The 23505-nt window shown below is 37.0% G+C and overlaps 1 protein-coding gene across 12 annotated transcripts in view; it reads right to left on the reverse strand.

The window, feature by feature from the left end:
* POLA1 (DNA polymerase alpha 1, catalytic subunit) overlaps positions 1 to 23505 on the reverse strand; it is a 391031-nt gene that overhangs the window by 128855 nt on the left and 238671 nt on the right. For 2 of the 12 annotated variants that reach the window (XM_055564223.1, XM_055564224.1), the window contains one exon: positions 6128 to 6214. The exons of 8 other annotated variants lie outside the window; for them this stretch is intronic. In XM_055564223.1, coding sequence (XP_055420198.1) covers positions 6128 to 6214 — 87 coding nt within the window. Of the gene's footprint in view, positions 1 to 4999; positions 5137 to 6127; positions 6215 to 19911; positions 20498 to 23505 lie in introns of those variants that run through there. 2 more of the 12 variants (XM_055564225.1, XM_055564231.1) reach the window with 2 other exon arrangements.

Here is a 23505-nt window from a genome sequence, read left to right on the forward strand (position 1 = left end):
TTTATTATTCACAATAGCCAAGATATGCAAACAATCTGAGTGTCCATCAACAGATGAATGGATAAAGAAAATGTGTGTGTATTATTTAGCCATGAAAAAGAAGGAAATCTTGCCATTTGCAACAACATGGAGAGAACTTGTGGGCATTATGCTAAATGAAATAAGCCAAACAGAGAAAAACAAATATTGCTCAGTATCACTTATAAGTGGAATCTTTAAAAAAAAAAAAAAAGTCAAAACTCATAGAAACAGACAGTAGAAAGGTTGCTGTCAGTGGTTAGGGGAAATAGGGAGAGATTAGTCAAAGGGTACAAACTTTCAAATATAAGGTGAATAAAGTCTGAGGATCTGATGTAAAACATGGTGACTATAGTTGGTAAGACTGCTTTGCATGATTAAAATTAGCTAAGCAAATAGAATTTAACTATCCCACACCCCTCAAATATGAGAGGTGAAAAGGAAAGTTTTTAAAAGTAATTCTTCCAATGGGGGTTTTAAAAAATATTTGTTTAATCACCCGTCCCCCATTGAGGACTTTCAATAATAAAGCTTTAAAAATGGTTTGGGTGCCTTTTGTTATTGAAAGTTGAAAAATAACAAACTGGTTGATCAACGCCAAGAAAAACAAATCTACGCATCCTGAGCAAACACTAAACTGTAAGGAACATAAGATCAAAACAAGTATCTACTATTGTAAACAAAATAAAAGGCAACTTCACAGCTAAGTTCTCAAACAAAGCAGCTGAGTTCCCATAAAGCACACCCTAGGTTTTTCTCCCCATGCATGCTAACCCCACATGCGACCATGTTAGGGACATCAGGGCTGCCTGGTGCCCATTGTGCTGCTGAGACGCTGACAGGGTTAATGCCATTTCTTGTTCTAGCAACTGCAGTGGGACAAACTGCTCGTGCTTTTCCTGAGGACAGAGGCTGGGTACTAGTCATGCTCTGGATCTCTTGGGGGGGGGTCTCCCCTTAGTGATTGTCACACAGGAATGCTCAGACTAGATGAAGTTAATAAAACTGATAGAAAAGAAAAGAGAAAAAAAGAGCAAACTCACAAATGTTCTTGCTCTTATGAAACTGAAAAAGTGCTTTTACAGTCTTTTGAAGGGACTAAGACTGAAGTAGCTAAGTGAGCAAGTGCCATGAGCTGAGCTGGTAATACTGTGATCACCTTCGCCTGGGCCAGCCCGCCCTCTTAAGAATAGCTCATTTAACCCCTGTGAGATAGGGGCGCAGTTCAGGCACTTGCTCTAGTTGAGGATGACAGCTATTCCATGATTTACTGTGGTCTTCTGACCAATGAAGGATAAGACAATACTGCTGAATATGACAGGTTGAACTTCTTACAGATTTGACTGTGACGTTTGTCATATTTACTACTCGTATGAATCAAGCTGAGGAACACCTACCATAAATCAGATACTAACAAATTATGCACCCATTACAGATGACCTTTGGAGTTGCTCAAGGTACAGTCACAATCATGCATTAAAAAAAGCCGCCTTTCACTGTAATGTGTGAATGTATGAAATTAAATGAGGCTTGCAATGTAATCAGTGTGGTTGGCTGCTTTAATATATTCCATTTTAATTTCAAATCACCACAAGCCAAGAGTGACGAATCTAATTTGATCAGTTGTTCACAAAAACACAGAAAAGCAAATGTGGATCTAGTAACACAGCCAGGTTTTCAAAGGAGTTAGCATTTTCTACTATCACCAGAAGTCATTAATGTATTTTTTTTAAATAGTAATTAAAAACAATCCCACACACAATTCTTTGCTCATCAGAAATTTCAACCCTCACATTCAAAAGTTCAAAAGATATAATATTTAAGTGAAAGGTGTATTTAATTTTTCCTAAGTCAATAACATATTTCAACAGTATCAAAAGAAAACAAAAATCAAAAGGTCTTATTTCTGACACTTATGAACAGCAGGGCACTTGGAATCAAAGCAGTAAGTTCTCCAGCACTGATTATTACTATCTAGCAAAAATTCGTATACGAACACAACTCTTGATCTCCATCCCTATTGTAAGTGTGAGGCAATACAACTTACAAATTTAATTACTGTCACACTAGGTCTTTAGGTCCTCAGCAGCTGTTTAGCAGAGCCTGCAACAAGCACCATGGTAAAAATGAGGCTGGTGAGCCCAGTCACCCCTTAAAGATGCGACGCTCTTCACACTCACCCTAATTAATACACAATTTTCAAGGCTTTAGCATTTTCCTCCAGGCCTGCATGAGACGTTTCTGGAAGAAAATCATGGGCTGTTTCCAGAACTGGACACTTTAGGTAGAGGGGGCCTTCCTAAAGGCTCCCATGGTGGAAACACAGTCTAGCATCACTCACCAAACAGTAGCCAGCATTGTACAAGTCTTAAAGCGGATCATGCCACTCCCCTATTCAAAGTGTTGAAGAGCTCCCTGCTGTACTGAGGATAATATTCACACTCCTGACCCAGATCTAGCCCCTGCCTCTCTCTTCAGCTTCATCTCCTATTATTTCCCCCTCACTGGTGGGCCTCCAGGAACACCTGTTCCCCAGTAGTTGCAAGATGCTCCAGCCCCAGGCTCTTTCCTCTTGCCCTTGGCCTAGAATAACCTGCCTGCAGACTTTCCTATGGCTGGTTTCTTATCATTCAGGTCACCTCCTTACAAAGAATATCCTACCCCTTGCACCAACCACTCCCCCCATTTTACTATTCTAAGAGGAGTTGTTATTGTCTGAAATTACTGCGTTTGTCTCTCCTACAGAATGTGCCACGAGGAAGACACCTTTGGCTATGCCTGGTGCATGGCAGGCCATCAGTAAATATTTGGTAAATGAAAAACAAACTCATATACAGTCACTATGGAGAACCATACGACCCACCAATCTCACTACTGGGCACATACCCTGAGAGAACCATAATTCAAAAAGATACATGTACCCCCCACCAATATTCATTGCAGCACTATTTACAATAGCCAGGACATGAAAGCAACCTAAATGGCCATTGACAGATAATGGATAAATGGATAAAGATGTGGTACATATATACAATGGAATATTACTCAGCCATAAAAAGAAACGAATTTGACTTGGTTGAACTGAGGTGGATAAACCTAGAACCTGTTATACAGAGTGAAGTAAGTCAAAAAGAGAAAAAAAATATCATATATTAATGCATATATGTGGAATCTAGTAAAATGATAGTAATGAACTTATGTGCAGGAATAGAGATGCAGACATAGAGAATAGGCTTTTGGACATAGTGGGGGAAGGAGAGGGTGGGACAAATTCAGAGAGTATCATTGAGACATATGTATTATCATATGTAAACAGAAGACCAGTGGGAAGTTGTTGTATAACACAGGGAGCTCAGCCCGATGCTCTGTGAAAACCTAGAGGGGTTGGAATGGGGTGGGGGCACAGGTTCAAGAAGGAGGGGACATATGTATACTTATGGGTGATTCATCTTGTTGTATGGCAGAACCAGCACAACATTGTAAAGCAATTATCCTTCAATTAAAAACAAATTTTTAAAAAACCCACAATTAACTGTGGGAAAAAAACAACCCACAAAAAATAAACTCATAGAAAAAGGTACAGGATGGTATATACATGGTGAGAGGCACTGTGATGACATAGGTGTTTAAGGATTTCTTTTTTAAAAGCTAGGAAAGATGCCATAGAGGAAGGGTGGGCTGGGGTTAAAGTCTTTGCAGTCTGTTGGATCCAATTTTAATTATGGAACTATACTAGATTTAGATTACTGTCCTAGAAAATAACTTAGGCTGACCTCAGCACCACATATGTAAAATGGGGAAAAGAACATCTATATTGCAGATTATTGCAAAGAGTAGCACAACCATAAGTAAAGGGTCAAACTGTTCAGTAAAGTAATAAGGGATTTCATTTTTTTATTTACTTGACATTACCAACTACTACTGACAGATCCCCTTTAAATAAAAACAGCAAATTAATAGTAACAAAAATACAGTTAAGTATGAATATATGAACAGTCATTATATACCCTTGGAAACTAGGAAATTACAAATACCGATGGACAGGGATACAAATGGCACAATTTCTAGTGTTTCAGACCAAGTGATGGTTGATATCTCTAATAAACTTCTAACAAAATATAATACACATCCCATTTCTCTTTTGAGACAAAGATCCAAAGACAAAAAACTATTAAAAAACTATAGGGATTTATTAATTTACATTCAATTGAATAAAATGTGAATATAACAAAGGATATGTATTAGTCAATTTTATTCTCCAGGGGTGCTTTAGCCAAATCATGTCATAACAAAGACATCCCACAGCATGGCCTCTATCAGCACTGAACAAAAAAATACCATTTTTCCTTCTGCTTTCTTCATTTGAGAAGGAATGAACTATGGTAGCTTATTGGGCAGTAAATGTATTCAATAACACCAATCTTTTAAAATAATGAAAATCTTAAAATGCATCAAACACTTGAAGCAGTAAGTAAATACTGATTGCATCCTGGAGGTACTTGCAACCAAGCCTTCTCTGTGCCAGTAATTCTGAGGCTAGGTTTGGGGAATTAGTTGAGAAAGGAAAGACCACTAGAAAAAATATTAATAATTGAGAAATATAAAAGGGTAGTAGCAAGGAGAAGGTTGCTGTGTTAAAATAAAATAAAAATAAAAGAAAACAGCAAAAGTAGAGACAGGAGACAGCAGTTTATATACACTGCTCTGGTCTGAACCTATATTAGAATGGATCATGTCAGGTTAATTTTTTTGGTAGGTCAAAAATGGTCAAATGCCAGCAATTTTATATCGTTCAAACAAATACATTTACCAAAGCACTTAGGATTCCTTGTTAGTACATAATGAATGATATTCACTAATTCATGCATGAATTTTGTACAAGTGTAAACTCTGAATGGCTTGTATTTGGGAACTTTTCACAGCAGTGTCCAAAATGGTAACTATTAGGTGTCAGACTCCTTCCTTCATGGGCAAGAAATGCTTCTGTTTTTGTTGCTTCAAACTGCCAAATTTCTTTTAACAGATGTTAAGGTTTCAGCAGGCATACTCAATTTCCAGAGTAAGACTGATAGAAAAAATTTAAGGAAGGAGTTTTCAAGTGTTGAAATATTTCAAAGTCTGAATAAAGGGAAGAGTCAAGAGAGTATCATGAAAAAATGAGTAACATGAGCCTACTCCATAATGACTAATATTTCAAGATGCTCAAGAACACTGTCATGGCAACATAGGAATATATTTTAAAAATAACAGAAACTGAGGATATTAAGGCACACAAATAAACCTGTCACTGCAGTGACAATGTATTGGTGAAGTGGGGCAGGAAGATGAAAAGGGGAAATTTTCAGGTAAACACTCCAGTATTTAAAAACAAATGGTGCGTTTGGATAGCTAATGTGATAATTTGAATTACAGCATGTGGTATTCTAAAAAGGAGTGCTGCAGAGTTGCCCCTGTGCTAGAAGGTGATTGGTTAAGCTTGTTCCAGTACTATTTATGATAATATCCTTGCCTGCATTTATGGGACAGGATGATTTTCAAATACAGTGACTATAGTGATCAAAGTGTTACTGAGCAAGAGCTTAAACCCACTCCTAACTGCCTGGAAACTCTGTTAATTAGTTAGGACCAGCGAAAGGTAGTGTAGAAGGGGACAGCCCAAGTGAAGGGTTTAATTAACCACAGAGCAAAGAGTTGACATTTGCATCTCAATGCTGTCCCTGGTGATAAGCTGACCAAATGGAGATGAAGCCAATTGACAAACTATATTTTACCAATTCTAAGATGAACCCCCTCCCCCATGTTTTAACATCTTTAAAATCAGGATGTGTCTTAAATTGATATCATTTTAGAATTAATGATTATGTTAATTGACAGAGAGGTTAGCTAATGGCCACCTTTCTAAAAGTCACTGTGATCCAATTCAAACCAGCTAACCATCAAAGATTATGAATTTTCTTTCATGATTGTATAACAACCACTAGTATCCTAGAATAGGGGTCCCCAATCTCCGGGATCTAATGCCTGATGAGCTAAGGTGGAGCTGATGTAATAATAATAGAGATAAAGTGCACAATAAATGTAATGCACTTGAATTATCTGAAATACCCACCGCCCAGTTGGTGGAAAATCTGTCTTCCACAAAATCGGTCCTCCACAGAATCAGTCTCTGGTACCAAAAACGTTGGGGACCGCTGGCCTAGACGATAAAAAAGACCAGAGAAGTAGACTGTCCTGGTCATCTACATTATTTCTGATGTTAAAACAGACCTCCAAGTATGTTCTTTATCTGGGTGAGTAATTTTTGCAGATTCTGCACATAAGAACCTTACCACTGGGACTTCTAACTTTGTTACAAAGAACACCACTGTGTATGACGCAGGGAAATCTATGCAGATATAGAAAATATTCAACGGATCTTGAACTCCTGGCGGAAAGGATACTTGCCACTGGGTAAGTAACTAGAGAAAACCTTATAGAAACTTTTATGTTGAGGTACGACAGAAAACAACAAAATTCTGTAAAGCAATTATCATTCATCTAAAAAATAAAAAAATATATAGCAAAAAAAAAAAAAAAAAAACCCAAAACAAAAAACTGTTCAATACAGAGACCATGTGATGAAGGAAAAAACAGAGCTCTTAGGGTTCTGCACTGCCCAACGAGGCAGTCACTAACCACATGTGACTATTTCAATTTAAATAACTCAAAATTAAAATTCTATTCCTTAGTAATACTAGCCACATTCAAGTTATCAACAGCCTTATGTGGCTAGAGGTTACCACATTTGACAGCATAGATACAGAACATTTCTCTCACTGAAAAAAATTATATTGGTCAGTGCTACTCTAGACTACCATTTGAAGCTGGGTTATATCTCAGCTGCTCCACTTAGCACCTGTGAGTTTGGACAAATTAATGAGCCACACTAATATCTGGTTTTCTTCTTGGTGGATTGAGTATGTAATTGTTATCCTAACTCCCTGGGACACTGTGAGGATCAGAGTACCATAAAAAGGTTAGCTGCTAGTAAGTTGTATATTTTTATGTGATTTGTACTTTATGAAGGTGACTTTAATCTTTCTCTATTTTTAATATGAGTTAGATGTTTTTTTACTGCTTAAAAATCCCAAGTTTTATGGCCCCTTCTCTTCCTTTTCTTTTATGGTAAAAAAAAAGAAGAAGAAAGCACACTTCCAGATATATTGAGCAAACAAATGCCTACCTACGGTAGCCACATGAGTAAAAGAAATGAATGAAGGGGCTGAGGTGGGGTGGTAGCAAACTGGAGAACTCAAGTTCTGTCTCAACTGCTTTAGCTGCTACTGGGCTCCAGTCAATTGTCATTCAGGAATGTTGACTTAGTGTAGTCAGACACTGACTTTTGAAAGAAGCCCAGAAATTTGGCTTTTTATGTGAAATCTCCAGTTTAAAAAATATTAGCAACTAATTAAAAATGGTAAATATTCTTCAGGCAAATTTAAACACATTTAGAGGTCATATGTGCCCACAGCTGTGCTACCTGACCTCTGGTTTCACGTAGCAGCTACACTTCCTTCTCCATCCATGATTCAAAGCCTCAGGACACTCTTACAAACAAATGCATGAAATTTACTCCTCACTACCTCATGGTGAAACAGAAATGAAATTCACAGTGTTATTTATTTTATACAGATTACTATCCCCAGTATTAAAGTTATTTCTAGGTTACTAAAACATAATACTTAAGGAAACTTCACTGGCAGTAAGTACAGTGGACAAGACTCTGAGCTTACAATACAAAGGGTGCAAGTTTGATCCTGGTTGAGTAACTAAGATCCCTGCATGCCGAGGGGCAAAAACCAACCAAACAAAAAACCCCAAACTATATATAACTTTAAAAACAGACATGGGCTTTAAATGCTTTAAGATTATAAATGATCCAAATTTAGAAAATAATTTATGTCTTCTTGAACCAAATGCCCAGAAAAGAAGGAAAATGATACAGAAAATTACAATTTTTACTGTAATTAAAGAGAATATTTTTCTTTTTACATTGCTACTCCAGTGGAAAATAACTGGAAATCTGGGGAAAACTATAATGCTTTATATAAAAGCCATAGGTCTCTACTGATGAATGAGTTGAGATATTAAAAAAAATTCCTAATTTGGAAAGCTTACTGCTATAAAGCAAAATAAATCTTTTAATAATTCCCCCAGTAATTTAAATGCTGAATACTCAAAAGCCCATTAAATTTAAAAGGTTTCTGTACTGTATATGGGAGCATACACAATTTTTTATTCCAAGTGTATTTAACTGTATTTTATTTTTATCATATACCCACCCCAAGGAACCAGCAGTTGCAGCCTTTTTATTCAGTTGATAATTCAAATATTGTTTCTCATACAAATATATGGTTTATCATGCTTATTTATCACCAACTTGGTACAGTTCATAATCGCATTACAACCCCACTGTGTACTGAATACCACTTACAGTTCAAAGTACTCAAGATAAGCACTGTTACTTTCAAGAGAAGATTGGCAGTAATTAAAGGTCTTACTTAGTAGTTGTTGGTAACCACGTTTTTAAGGAGGTTTTTTTTTTTTTTTTAAAAGAAAGTATTATAGATATATTTAATTTGGTAATTCTATTGTATTAATGAGATCTATTCTGGACACATATTTTGGGGTTAAAACAAAGATGTGCCAAACTGTTATCAGTGCAGTGGAACAGAATGACATGGAAGTATTTTGTATTTCATCAATGAGAACCATTGAAACATCTGTGGACTACACAGCATAAAACTAAATCATACCCGAACGCTAACAATAATAATAATAATAAAAAGAACAATAGTACTTTGCACCTATAGACCTCCTTCCAGAGGAATTTCAGAATGCTTTTAAACACATGTTATTTTTTTCTTCTTTGAACAAATAAGACAACTAAATCAAAGAGTAATAATGGTTTGCCCATGCCACAAAGTGAGTCAGTGGCAAACCAACCAGGAACAGATTTTCTAACTTGTTCATTCTCTTGCAATTATATTGTGCAATGATTACTCTGTTAGAGTGTATCCTGCACGTTACACGCAAGGCATAGGTTCTTTCCACATTTCACGTGGGCCTACTACTCCCCCTACTCCGCCCCAGCCTATTAATAATAGGAGTGTTTACAACTGACACTGCCATCAAGATATATGCCTTCCTGCTGCATCAATGAAGGTCCTGTGGGGAGACAAGAACACAGGAGACTACAAGCCTCTGAGTCGCCTCCATCTTCCCACCTACACACAGCTGTCCAGAGATGGCCCCCAGGTATATTAAGACATCATAAAGACTGGTAAAATCAAAGAACAAATTTTGAGCACTGGTAGCAATTCAAAGATGGCAAGGTCATTAAAGAGCTAGAACTGTGAGCCACTAGAAAAATCCACAAGCAAAATGGCCAACTGCTCTATCTATATACAGGTTCTGGAGGGCAGGCAGTGGGTCTGGGCAGTGACAGTCCTTCATGTGATGTCAATACCTGGACTTCCTGATTCATTCTACTGATAAGAGTAGGGTGTTCATTTGATTCACAGTTTGAACAAAGAAATATCTAGTCTGGAATTTATGCCATTTCCTAATGTGCATGGAATCACAGCTAAACTCTATTAGGAATTATCAGGAAGTAGGTAAATTTGAGTGGAAATTCAAGACCACAGAGTGAGGAGAGGGCATGGGCTAAATGTCTGATGAATGTATAGATGTAACTGTATGGAAAAAGTTTTATCATACAGTTGCAGAGTACGATGGCAAAGAGAAGAGAGGAGGGAGTCAGAAAAGTATTCTATAAACATTACTGTACTCTATAAAAACAATGTATTATGCTTCTACACTAAAGTATTCTAAAAAACAGTCTCATACTATTTATTAGGTGCTTATCGCAGGCAAGTTGCCACCAGTCACACAATAATGTATCTAGCGTGGTTCTTGTTCCCAGAGTTATAATCTCAAGGGGCAGTGCTTAAGAGCTGCAGGAGTTGGAGGACAAAGCGATCACTTCTAGCTGGGAGGCCTTACAGGATGAACAGAATATCAACACGTAGAGTCGGGATTGAGGTGGGCCATGCAGGTAGGGGAAAAACCTCACAAGCAGAGGGATGTAGCCATGGTGGAGTCAAGGCCTGCTCAGGGAAGGGTCTAACCTGCAGGTGCCATGCAGTTGCTATCTTAATGCTTTTAGGCATAAGGGGGATGGTCTGAAACCAACAGCATGAGATAAGGCTGATCAGAGACTCTTTTCTAGCTCCAAGACCCCAACGTTGGGAAATGGGGCTAACCAAGCTATTTGTCCTGCCCAGAGACCCAAGGTAAGCCCAAGTATGACTGTGGTGCCCAGACATGTCCTTCTAATACCTTCAGGACTACCAGCTGGTCCCAGACCCTTTGGGTGACTGGCAGCAACGTGAAACTGCAAAGGGCTGATGTACGAGGACTCAGCCAGCTAAGCCCAAAGGTAAGGCAAAGGTGACAGCAGGTGGGAAAGGTCCCAGAAATCCCAACTGTGGAGATGCCCAAATGCCAGGGCTAAGATACTTCTTAGTCACCCACCTAATCTCTTTGAGGACTTTCTACCTTCCACAGTGGCCCTTTCCTACTTTCATGATATAAGTTAATGTTGAAAATAACCAGTGCGTCTACCACCAATTTTGCTGAAAAGCATTTATTTTATGTTCTTTCATTACCAAAAAACAGTTTCTTCCAGCTTACTTTTCCCTAGCCCTTTTACCCCTTCACTTTATTCTCAAATGCTATATTAGGTGATAGAACATCATAAATGACTCCCTTATCTAGGAAATAATTCATGTGCTTGATTTAATTTTCCTTTCTACTGTCTATTTAAATTGTTATCTAGATGCCACCCAATCTCTCTTTCTATATCAAAGTCAAACTTGATACCTATTTGACAAGAAGCAGTATTAAAGTCTGAAGAGTTTAACTAACTCTGAGATTCTCAATACTACAGATGTGCATCAGAGTCTCTGTGGGGCTTTTTAAAATACATAGTCACTGGGGCCCCATCTCAAACCTACTGAACCAGATGTTTGTTGGTGGCATCTGGACACCTGTCATTTTAAAAGGTGTAAAAGATACATCTCAGTTGTTAAGAAGTAACGTGCTAAAGTATACGATTAAGGAACTTGTTTTGGCCACATTTCTACACACAAGTACAACTGTTTTTTTACCCTCCCTAGAAAACAGACAACAGTTATTACTGATAAGGGAAATATGTGAACAACATGGAAATGACTTGTGGATTATTCATGTTTCAACCCCTCCCATTAGTACTGATAGTGAGAAGTATATGACAGTTATCACAATTGATTTTAAGCTCCTTGAGAGTAGAAACATGTATTTTTCATACTGCAATCATCTAACAATTAAGAATGGACCATTTAAAACACATCTGGTATTGTGCCAGAAGCTGGGGATACAAATACAAAAAACCATGGTCACCGAGAGGCTTCAGAAATCAATTCAGATGGAATGAATAATAGTAATAATAAGTACTATCACAGTGGTTTGGATCAAGTGTTATTCTCAGAAATAATAAAACCAAGTGAAATTCATTGCATGTTTACTATGTGCCTAGCCCTATTCTATGCATTTTAGATATCACTCTGTTTCTGTATCATCCATTTAACATGAACCTTACAAGGCAGGCACTATTTTTCTCTGGGCTGTACAAAGGATACACACAGGGTAGGTTACATGACCCAAAGTTACTTATCTAGAAAGAAGCAGAAGTCAAAACTTGAACTGGACATTCTCGCTTCAGAAAGTAGACTTTTAATACTATTTTTCAGGAGCCTAGGTCAGTGCCCTTGGTGCTCAAAAAACTATTGATGTATGGCAAAACCAATACAATATTGTAAACTAATTAGCCTCCAATTAAAATAAATAAATTTATATTAAAAACAATAACAAACAGTAAATAAAAAAAAAAAAACAACTCTAGCAGAAGGAAGGAACAAACAACAAATATTTACAGACTGCTCCCACAGTGTGCCTGAAATCCTTCTCCCTAAGGCTCCTGAACACTACAGGCTAAAACCTATGATTGTTTGTATGATTCTTTTTTTTTTTTTAATATTTATTCATTTATTTGGCTGCACCAGGTCTTAGTTGCAGCATGTGGGATCTAGTTTCCTGACCAGGGATCGAACCTGGGCCCCTGCTTTGGGAGCTGAGAGAGTTAACCACTGGACCAGCAGCGAAGTCCCTGTATGATTCTTTAAAAGCTTAGGCAAAAGACAAATATTATCTTTTCCTCCACTTCAGATCAGAATGGGATCAGAAGTTAGGTTTCCATAGCTAACCCTTAAACAGATCCCTTCACGTCTCTGCTCTTCTAGTTCCAATGAGCTTATATCATTTGGGAGCCAAACTAAAAATGACATTTTCAGGACATTGCTTTCAAGAATTTCCCACATGTCCTAGCATGTTACAGTGACACTGCTGCAATGAGGAAGAAATCTTCTTAGAATTAGGTGAGAGAGGGGACAAATCTAAAGATGCTATTTCAGGTTGAAAGAAGGAAAAAAAAGTTTCTTGATTCAGGGCTAAGGGTTGCTGCCAACAGCTTGTTTTGTTTTCAAAGATCAGCACACAAAAGTTTCACAGAGCTGGAAGGAAAAGATTTGGATGCTAAGTTAGATGGGGGTTGGGGGGGCATGATTCCCATCATTCCTTTGGGAGCAGTAGAAAAATAACAAAACCTCTGTAAAAGAGATGAGCAAGTCTGCTGTGAAAGGAATGACCCCTCACATATAGGGAAAGCAATTTGCATCTACAGATCTCATTGGTATAAACGACCCCCTTCAAAGAGTGAAAACCTCAATGGAAAGCCACTATATACCCATGAAAGGCTTTGCCGGCTATTTGTTGAGCTGTATACAGACTAACAAACAGGAGTGGTTAACCTGGCGCACCATGCACTATAGAGATATTTTTTTTAAGTAGGCTTAGTCAGCTAATCTTGTTGAGATTTCTCTCATACTACTGATTTCTTATTCTCAAAATAAATTAAGAGGCTTCATTCAAAATTCCCTGTGGTCTACCAGCTTGAGTTTGTTGGGTGTCTTTGATTGTCTCTTGTCTTTAGATTCCCTGCCTTGTCTCTTTAGATTTTGCTGTGCCCTTTGGTATTTCCCGTTAGTCCATGCCTGGAATAGCTAATTACATGGTAGCATAATTCCCGCCTGTACAGCAAGGAATAGCAGAACCTTGCTAATTCACACCAATAACTGAAAGATTCCTGTGTAAGTTACTGAATTATGCAAATGAGCAATAAGTGAAGAAAGATGATTCAAAATTGTATTTCATTCATTTATTTTGACAAGTGTAGTTTAGTCTTAATTATTTTGAAAATTTCTTTGTAGCATACTAATAAATTTACTGTGGCACACTTGTTAAAAGTGATAAAGTCTTTACTAAGAGAGACCACTGTGTGCTCTGCTGGATAATTTCCTGAAGACAGGCTTAGTTCAGACCCTCTCTTTTATCTTGGATTTCACTGACTTTTCAGCATCTATTTTTTTGTAAGATAATATATAACATACCAATAAAACACAGGAATAATTTTAGGAAAAAACATTTACTACATAAAACAGGTCCTATGTATGTCTAAACTTTCATAATGATGATAGTTAAAAAATTAATCGTGCTTCAAGAAAAACACTTTTACGTTCTCTGGTCATAATGCTAATAGGATTTTATTTTTATCTTTTACATAAAACTAATTGCAAAAAAAACCCCACCCTAATTCCATCTGTCACTCATCTTTTTAAAGTCCTATTTCTGATTTCTGTTTTGTTTTGTCTTGCCATACTTCTTTCTTTTAAAGTTAACGATGTCTGTTTTAAGGTAAGTGAATATATCACAGTACGTAACGTTTTCATGTCAAAATACTTACATTATTATATGTAAGCTAAATTATTTAAGATAGGAAAACACTTTGATACACGTCTGACAGATGAATCTTGCAGGATGGAGTCAACTTCTTTCAAAACAGCACCACTGGTTACAGTGGGGAGTGAAGAGCAAACAGCTTTCCAGCTTCCAGTCTTGGGTTTTAAGCTCCACATAGAACAGCCTCTTAATAAGTTCTTTTTGACTAAACCTCCAATTCAAATGTGTTTTAAAAATCATCATGCATTTGTCAACTGAGGTTCTTTAATTTATAAAAAGCTAGATCAGCAATAGAGCACTTAAAGAATAGAGGGAAAGACAAAACTTAAGTCCCAAACTACATGCCAGCACCTGGCCTATTGAAATCTCATCTGCTCTTGAAGGCCCAATTCAGGTTCCATCTCCACTGGGAATCCTTCCTGGAGCTAAATGTGGGACAGCCTGCAGCACTTCACGCCAGCCCCTCTGCCTTCGCCTTCAGGTCAAAGTTTCCCTACCTTGAGTAGGGAATCGTGAGAGTGCAAAGAAGGCTGGACTCTCACACCCTGCAGCTTTGCTGCCTCAGGAGAGTCATTTCATCTCTTTCAGGTTATTTTTTCATCTGAAAAATGTTACTTTATCTAATAGGTAATGTAGAAGAAAATGGATGCTAATGTTCTCCATAAAATATAAAGTCCTTAAAAAAAGTAGGCACTTAGAGGGCGAATGCTTGAATAAGAAAATGATCAGAAGTATTATAACCTCTAAAACAGGAGCAAGGTCTTAGTTGTACCTGGGTCCTTTACATATCACACAAGGCAGAGACTCAACAAATACTCATGGAATGAATTTTGGTGGGATGGAGTGTGAAGCAAGGAGAAACAGAAAAACCAGACTTACAAACCTGCTTTGGTGATCTTACTTATGGAGTTGGCTTTTATAATAATTTCTTAAAACAAGAAAAGTATGTCAGTATCTAAATTGGTCTGTAAACCTATCTTTTTGTGAGCATAGCTGATTTAAGCCTTAAAGCTCTAAAGGATGGTACTACGGCGAATAGGTTTCCCAGGGCACTTACACGGGGGAGAGTGCAATCAATGTTAACTTATTTGAACTCAATGACAGACTACTAATTCTGTCTAGTTACTGTCCTGCTGGCCACAAGGTAAGAGAATGCCAATGGGCCTAAATAAATTCATGACAACTATAAAAAGAATTACTCTAAGACTGTATCAAACTGATGATGGGTCTTCTTTGTATACGCGAGTTTGTATTTATTATATGGACATGACAGTGCAGCATAACATAATAAATGGATGCTGACTAATCACATGCAAAACAATACCACATTTGGGCCTGGGGCTACTGAGTGACTGAAGATATCACAGGGACACAAGTAAACTTTAAAAGTTACAGTTGAAGCCCTTAGACAGTTATGGAAAACTTAAAGAATTACAGATGATAATGAAAACAAAGTCAGTTTTTGTGAAAAGCAAGAAAGCAAAGCAAATGAAAACCAAACACACAAAAAACCCCAGTTGGTTTAAATATTAAGTCAGGTTAAAAATTAAATCTGTACTGTAGTCAGAAAGGTGGGGGCCAAGCAAAAACACTTCACTTTTAACCATTAGAGGCTATTCTGATATGGCACATGCAATTGGTAAAAAAAAAAAAAAAAAAAAAAATTAAGAAGATGCACGAAAGGCAAGTGCTGTCTCTCATAAACATAAAAGGAACAGAAACACTTCTGAGAAGAAATGCTATCACCACAGAGATAAGGCAAATAAGAAATGATGGAGACATTAAATTCTGGGCCAAGTAAATGAGCAAGATTCCCAAGAGGAAAAGAATATACAATTTAAAAATAATCCCGAACTACTAGAGAAAAATACCAGAGTCAGAATGAACCTGTTTAAATCCCAAATATCTCTGAGAGCATGAAACAATTCTGGATGACTTTAAATCCTCTAATTTGCTTGAAGCAAATGAGACTGGTGTTTGGATATATTTCACTGACTTTTTTTGTTTAAAGTCACATTTATTACAAATTTTAGTTGGTATTAAAAAAAGTCATAAAGTCAATAGCTTGTAAAACCACAAAGGGTGCTTCTTTAGAAAGATTTAAGAACAATAAAAACAACAAAGGGAATGCCATATGCTTTTAAGACTACAGACCTTTTAATATTTAAAACTGCATTTTTAAAAGAAGTAGTGTTATACATTTTAAATGGCTGATTCAATACATTTCTAGCAAAAAAGCACTAATTTTGAGAGGAAGAAAATTTAGTTTAACTATATCTAACCCAAGTGCTTTATTTAGGTCACATTATAACAGATTACTATAGATGTTATACAAATATCAATAATTCACTATTCCTGAAACTTAGAGTACATTCCATCTTGATAGTTAAAGGATCTACTCTCTTCTCTGCCATGAGTATTATAGGCCTTTTTCTCCTAATTAATCTGCAATTAATTCAACCAACCTCCAATTAGTCTTCTACAACATTACCCTACTTAGACAATAAAGCAGTCTCCAGACTGGGTTTTAAACCTGGGCTAAAATAGACTCCTACAGACCAAAAATGGTTCTGAGATTTCTCTTTGTAGTATAATTTAGATGTCATATCTAATTTGCTGTCATGACTATTGTTTCACTGTGCAATTTGTATGTCGCTTTGAATGGTAAAGACATCAGAGCTTTATTGAATTAAACCTTCTGTCTTTATTTAGGGTCTGATGTTACATGTTTATGCGTGTATGTTTATGTCTCAAAAGCTCCTTTTGACATCAAGTAATAGTAGAAAAGGATTATGCTTTTTTGATATCTTTGCTCCCAACTTGGTAAATATAAACACAAATGGGGGGAAGTGGTGGTGATGGAAGCCCTCTTTAAACAAAAGAAACAATTTTAAATAACAATAATAATATTGTTATTATTATTTTAAAGACTGAGTTAGCTAAATAAGTCATTCACATTACAGAATCATAGAGGGCCTGGCTGTTTTATAACCTTAATGCCTTGATTGTCAATTCTATTAACCAACGGTTTCCTAAGAATTGCCTTTTTTATTAATAGTTTTTGTGATGCTACCTCAAATATAAGATATTATTCTTATCACAATTCCATAAACACAAAGAAATGCAACTGCTCCCTGGCTTTAATTCATAAGGAACAAGGGCCATCTTACCTAGATTGCAATACTCAGTTTAGTGTTGGTCTGTCTGTAACTGTCCTCCTGGCCTTTGAGTTCAAGTTCTACCTAAAGTCAGGACTCACCATGGAAAGTCTCCCAGTAGACCACTGGAATAGCCTTTTAAGTAATTTTTAGTGCATGAAATATCATAAAGTTTTTACTAGATAATTACACTTCCTGATTTTGTAATTAGTGGAAGTACATGCAATTACATAATAATTATGATAGTAATTACGTAATTAAGATGTATAATTATATAGTAAAAAACATCATGGAAATAAAACCATCTACTGTGTAAGCACAATACATTTTAAAAGTAAATTCACTAGCTCATCTGTTTAAAAATACTTTTCTTCAAAATAAAGTGATTAGCTCACATTATCGTCTAACTGCTTGAAAATGGTTTAATATTTTTTCCTCATTGGTGATAGAAGTATATATATTTAAAGTACATGAAACAAATCTTAGGTTTTTCCCACTTTCAAACACTTGAAAAATGACAGTATGTTTTGCAAATGAAGACCATCAACCATAGCACCATCACCTAGATAATGCCCTTGCTTATATGCTGCTATACTTGTCAAAAGGGACAAAGAACTTGCCCACTGAAAGGACATACTAGGAAAAGATTGTATAAAACTCGTAACACATTTGTAATCACATCATGCTTGTGAGCTCATTTTTACATAAAAGTGCAAAACTTGACTGCATATTTACAGTGGGCTTAGAGAAAAGGCATGCTATTAGAATCCAGAAGTTTGTTGTCCAAATACACAGCAACTTTGTCATATACAACTTTCGCTATCTTAAAGAGGATGACATAAAATATACAAAGACATCTCCACTATTGGCAAAGCAACTATGGTGACAATTTCCTGGAAAATGTAGTTTTTCTTCTGTCACACTGTAAAGTTGTCTTTAAACAACGAAACAAAAACAAAACTGGCAGTATTCAGAGAGAAGAGCAAAGCAGTATGAAGGAGCTCCAGTCTGCCACAGAAAAACATCAACTTTGTCATTCTTGTATTGAGGATAAAAATAGAACAGGAAAGTCAGTAACAGTAAGGAAAATTCCAAAATAAATTTTGTAATACCAAAATTAAGAAATACAATCTTGGTTTCACTTGAAAAAATTCTAGTTCAATACCTTGAAATCTTTACAAGCATGCTGAATCAAGGTTGTCATGAGGCCCAGAATGTGGTGACTGGGGGAGACTGTACTCTGGGCATATACAAAGTGGCCCTTGTAAGAAGTGGCTATAGAGCTACATTCCAGTTTTCTCTTTTATAAGCCACTCATCTTGAGAAGCTGAAAGCCATTTTGAAACTAAGATTTGAAAAACCTTAATTTACTTCTCCCTGTTCCATTTAGTTAAGAAGGAAAAAAGTGGAAGAACTCATGATTTCCTGCTTTTCCTCACTCTCCTAGGTCTGCTAAGGCTACTACAATTTTAAGCTTAATTACAGAATATACTTCAGAAGACACGGCTGTCATACTAATTCCACCTCAAACCTGGCTAGGCCTTCTATATTCTGCCCATTTGTCATTTTAAAGTTTTGCCAAAAGGATGCTCCCAATCAATGGATGAATAGAATGGAAGTAGGCTTTAGTTACTAAGAGGGGAGAATGTCTTAAATCAGTGCCTCTCAACATTTAATACGCCCAAGAGTCACCTGGGAATCTTGTTAAAATGTAGATACTGGTGCAGGAGGTTTGGGGAGGACCTGATATTTTGCATTTCTAACAAATTCCCATGTGATGCCTATGCTACTGCTATACTGATCACACTCTGAGTAACAAGGTGTTAGAATTGATGTGGAAAATGATGCAGGGAGAAAAAAGCTGACCTGGGTTCGTCGGTATGTTATTTTTTCTCTCAACTGCTAAATTATTGGAATCATTATTTCAAGTTGAATAAAACATTTCTTTGTAAAATTTCCACTCTTATAATTTGCTTCTTGTTACAAAAGCAGTACATGTCCATCTTATATAAAGGAGAAAATAAAAATTATCCATAATCCACCCACAGATAACAGCTGTAAACAATTCTAGTGTTTCTTACCAATTTTTCCATGGTGTTTATAAACTACACATTAGAATCATAATAATTACTTACTTTTGGACTTTAACCTTATATTATTAGTATTTCTCTAAGTCATTAAACATTGAAACTATGTAATGTCTAACAATGAGGCTCCCCTCCCCAAACCCCAGGGTTATATGAGCCATTTTTTCTATCATCAAAATTCTTTGTTTCTACAATCACTCCCTAATCATAAATTGTTCTAAACTACCATGTTAGTGTCTCCCCTGATAAAAAAAATTCACTTAAACTAATGAAAGGAATGGGGTGGCAAGAAAAAGGACCGCCCCGCTCCCCAAACCTCAGATTTTTTTTGTTTGTGGCAGAACACAGCATGTGGGATCCAAGTTCCTACCAGGGATGGAACCCATGTCCCCCACAGTGGAAGTGTGGAGTCCTAACCACTGGACCATCAGGGAAGTCCCATCAGATCATATTTTATCCATAAGAAAATGAAACAAAAGGAAAATGTACTTTAAGCTGCCCATTTCAAAACCGGTTTCTGTAATGAAAATTGTTTTTCATTATTAGGAAAAATATAATTTTATGAGCAAATTAGTGCTTAAATGAAATTCTACCTTTACTTTTCCATGTATTTGGTAGGTATGAATTGTTTTGTGTGTGCTCTGGTATTATTTATTAAAAACACAGAAAAGGTCCATTTCTAAAATTCAGTGGAATAGCCCATGGGCTTAAAAAAGTGACATAAGAACTGAATCAGACAGGATGTCTGACACAGCCTTGTGAGGCTTTAACAAAGTAAATTCTAAGAATGCCAACTGGCTTAGAGAGGACTCCAGTGGCTCTTTGCTACTTGTATTTCAGACTTCTAGCAACGATATAACTCTCTTGCTTTCTCTTTAGCAGTTAGAGTAGAAATCCTTAACATCAAAAAGGGAGCTGTCTTAAGACCCTCAGAAAACTCCAAATTCCTATATGCACTAAACCATATAATTTTTTCCATACAATTCTTGTTTTCTGGCAAAAAACCCACACAAAACCCCAAAACACATTTTTAGACTCCTTAGCTTTTTAGTATTAGTTGTTATCTCTCTTTGGGGTCCCTACTTTCCACAATGTAATAAATTCATTACCACTTCATGAGTGTAACTATTTGGCTGATGGCGAGCAGAGAACAGGACTCTGTGGCAGTGTGGTTGAGGGCCAGTCACCCAGGCTCACTCGTAAGTTAAGTGACTTGACATTCTTTTGATTCAATTCAAATTTGGCATCAACAAGATGAGAGCTAGGACATCAACCAACTTCAGTTTCACTTGCAAAGAGCTGAAATGACAGATATTAAATCCAAAAATGTCAAGGAACTTTCGTGACATTAATTTATGGCACACACGAATCATGTGAGCAATAGATGTATTATTGTGCGGTTTTAGAACTTTCCAACACACTGCCATCCATTCATGGACAGAATTGCTTCCTAGGACTCGTTGCTCCACAGTTCTCAAAGTGCTTATGTGGCCATATTTTGAGGTAAGAATTCCTTCAACAAATATTTAGTTAGCTGGCTCCCCTATGGGCAAAGCACAGATCAACAGGGTACAACCCTCTGCCTCCATGAACTCAGTGGAAGAGAAAAGAACAATCCAGGACAAATCCTACGAGAAGGGCACTCACAGGGTGCTACGGTAACGCAAAGGAAGGAAGTTTATACTACATTCAATTTCTTCATCAATATAATGGGGCACGATCCACTGTTACCTCGTGGGGCTGCTGTGCAGACCCATGCTGGACATCGGAAAGGAAGATAGGAAACTATATAAAGTACCTTACACAGGGTTAGCATAATTCTGGTGACACTAACAAAAACAACAAATACCTACAGACTTGACCATCATGTATAAAGGAAAGACAAAAGAAGAGCAATGGTAACAAGAAATGGACAGTTTAAGAAAAAAAACAGCAAAGCAAGGAAGTAAGAAAAAAGCTTGAGAGGGGAAGTCATTGGGAATTTCACCATACTGAGAGAAGCAAGGAGCACAGCCTCTGAAAGGGACTGTCCAGTAGGCTGTGGCCCTCAGGCTGCCCATGGCCCTCTGCAAGAAACAGGGGTGACCTGAACAATAGTCTCTCTAGACCTAAAGAGACTTCACTGAGAAATCAGTCTTCCTAACAGACGCTTTTCAAAAGTCCACAGGTAAAGCACCAGGCTTTTGCTAACATTTATGCTGTAGCTTCAATTCCTTTCTTCAACACAGAGTCCTAAATCCTGGTGTCCCTATTCTGGCAGAGACAAATGCAACATGTAAAAATTTCACCAAGAAGACCATGTGTTATGGGTTGAATCATATCTCTTTCACCCCTAAATTCTTATCGAAGAGGGGTTAAAGTCCTAACCCCCAGTACCTTAGAATGTGACAATATTTGGAAACACAGCCTTTAAAGGGCTAATTAAGTTAAAAAGGGACACAGAAAGGTACAGAGGGAGGACCATGTGAAGACAGGATGAAAATAGCCATCTACAAGCCAAAGACAGAGGCCTCAGAAGAAGCAACCCTTCTGATACCTTGATCTCAGGCTTCTAGCTTCCAGAACAGTCTGAAAATACATTTATGTTATGGTAGGTGCAGCAGACTAACATACCATCCTACTACAAATAGCTGACACACAGAATAAGAGGAGATAAGAATCTGGTGAGACAGAACAGGAACAAAGAAAGTGGTTTTTTCTGTTTTTGCTTTTAGGAATAAGGAAAAATCAAACATTAAAGTGAAAAGGCAATTAGAGTTCAAAAGAATAAAAAAATAAGCCACAGACTGAGGTAAAATATCTGCCAGAGACACATTTGGTAAAAGATGGTTATCCATCAGGGTCTTAAAGTTTTCTGCATACAGGTCTTTTGTTTCTTTGGGTAGATTTATTCCTAGGTATTTTATCCCAGGTATTTTAGGAGCCGGTGAAACAAAAAGAGAGAGTAGCCCTGAAACATATACATTTTGATATGTAAAAAAGATAGCTGGTAAGAATTTGCTGTCTGACAAAAACCAGGAGCTCAAACTGGGGCTCTGTGACAACCTAGAGGGGTGGGATGGGGTGGGAGGAAGGTTCAAGAGGGAGGGGACATATGTATACCTATGGCTGATTCATGTTGATGTATGGCAGAAGCCAACACAATATTGTAAAGCAATTATCATCCAGTTAAAAATGAATAAATTTTTTTAAATGATGTGATTAAAAAAAAAAAAAGTTATCCAAAATATACAAAGAACTCTTAGATAAGAAAACAAACAACTCAATTAAAAATTGGGCCAAAGAAATCTCACCAAAGAAGATATATGAATGGCAAATAAGCATATGAAAAGATGCTCCAAATCATATGCCATCAGGAAAAGGGTGGTTAAAACAACAACGAGATGCCACAACACATGTATTAGAATGGCCAAAATATGAACACCGACAACACCAAATGCTGGGGAGGATGTGGAGCAACAGGAACACCCATTCACTGCTCAGTGGAAAATAACATGGTACAGTCACTTTGGAATTCAGTTTGTCAGTTTTTTAAAAAATTAAATATCGTATGATCTAGCAATTTGTTCCCTGGTATTTACCCAAAGGAGCTGAAAATTTATGTCTACACAAAAACCTGCACATGGATTATGTTTACACCAGTTTTATGCATAATTGCTGAAAACTGGAAGCTACCAAGATGTCCCTCAGTAAGCTAATTGATAAATAAACTGTGATACATCCAGACAACAGAATATATATCTTTTTATACCTTTTATTTTGTCTTGTATAGATGATTAACAAACAATGTTGTGACAGTTTCAGGTGAACAGTTGAAGGGACTCAGTCATACATATACATGTATCCATTCTCCTCCAAACCCCCCTCCCATCTAGGCTGCCACATAACATTGAGCAGAGTTCTCTGTGCTGTACTGTAGGTCCTTGCAGATTATTCATTTTAAATACAGCAGTGCATACACGTCAATGTCAATCCCAAACTACCTAATTATCCCTTACCCCCATCCTTCCCCCCAGCAACCATTTATTTGCTTTCTAGAAGACAAGAGAATATTTTTAGTGCTAAAAATGAAATGAGCTACCAAGTCATGAAAAGACAGAGGAAACTTAAAATGCATCTTAGTAAGTGAAAGAAGCCAATATGAAAAAGCTACATCCTATATGATTCCAATCACATGACATTTTGGAAAAGGCAAAACTACGGAGACAGTAAAAAAAGAAAAAAAAAAACCAAACCCAGCTGCTGCCAAGGGGTAAGGGGGAAGAGAGGTGACTAGGAGAAGCACAGAGGATTTTTAGGGCAGTGTC

This window comes from Bubalus kerabau, chromosome X, assembly GCF_029407905.1.
Source record: "Bubalus kerabau isolate K-KA32 ecotype Philippines breed swamp buffalo chromosome X, PCC_UOA_SB_1v2, whole genome shotgun sequence".
NCBI lineage: Eukaryota > Metazoa > Chordata > Mammalia > Artiodactyla > Bovidae > Bubalus > Bubalus kerabau.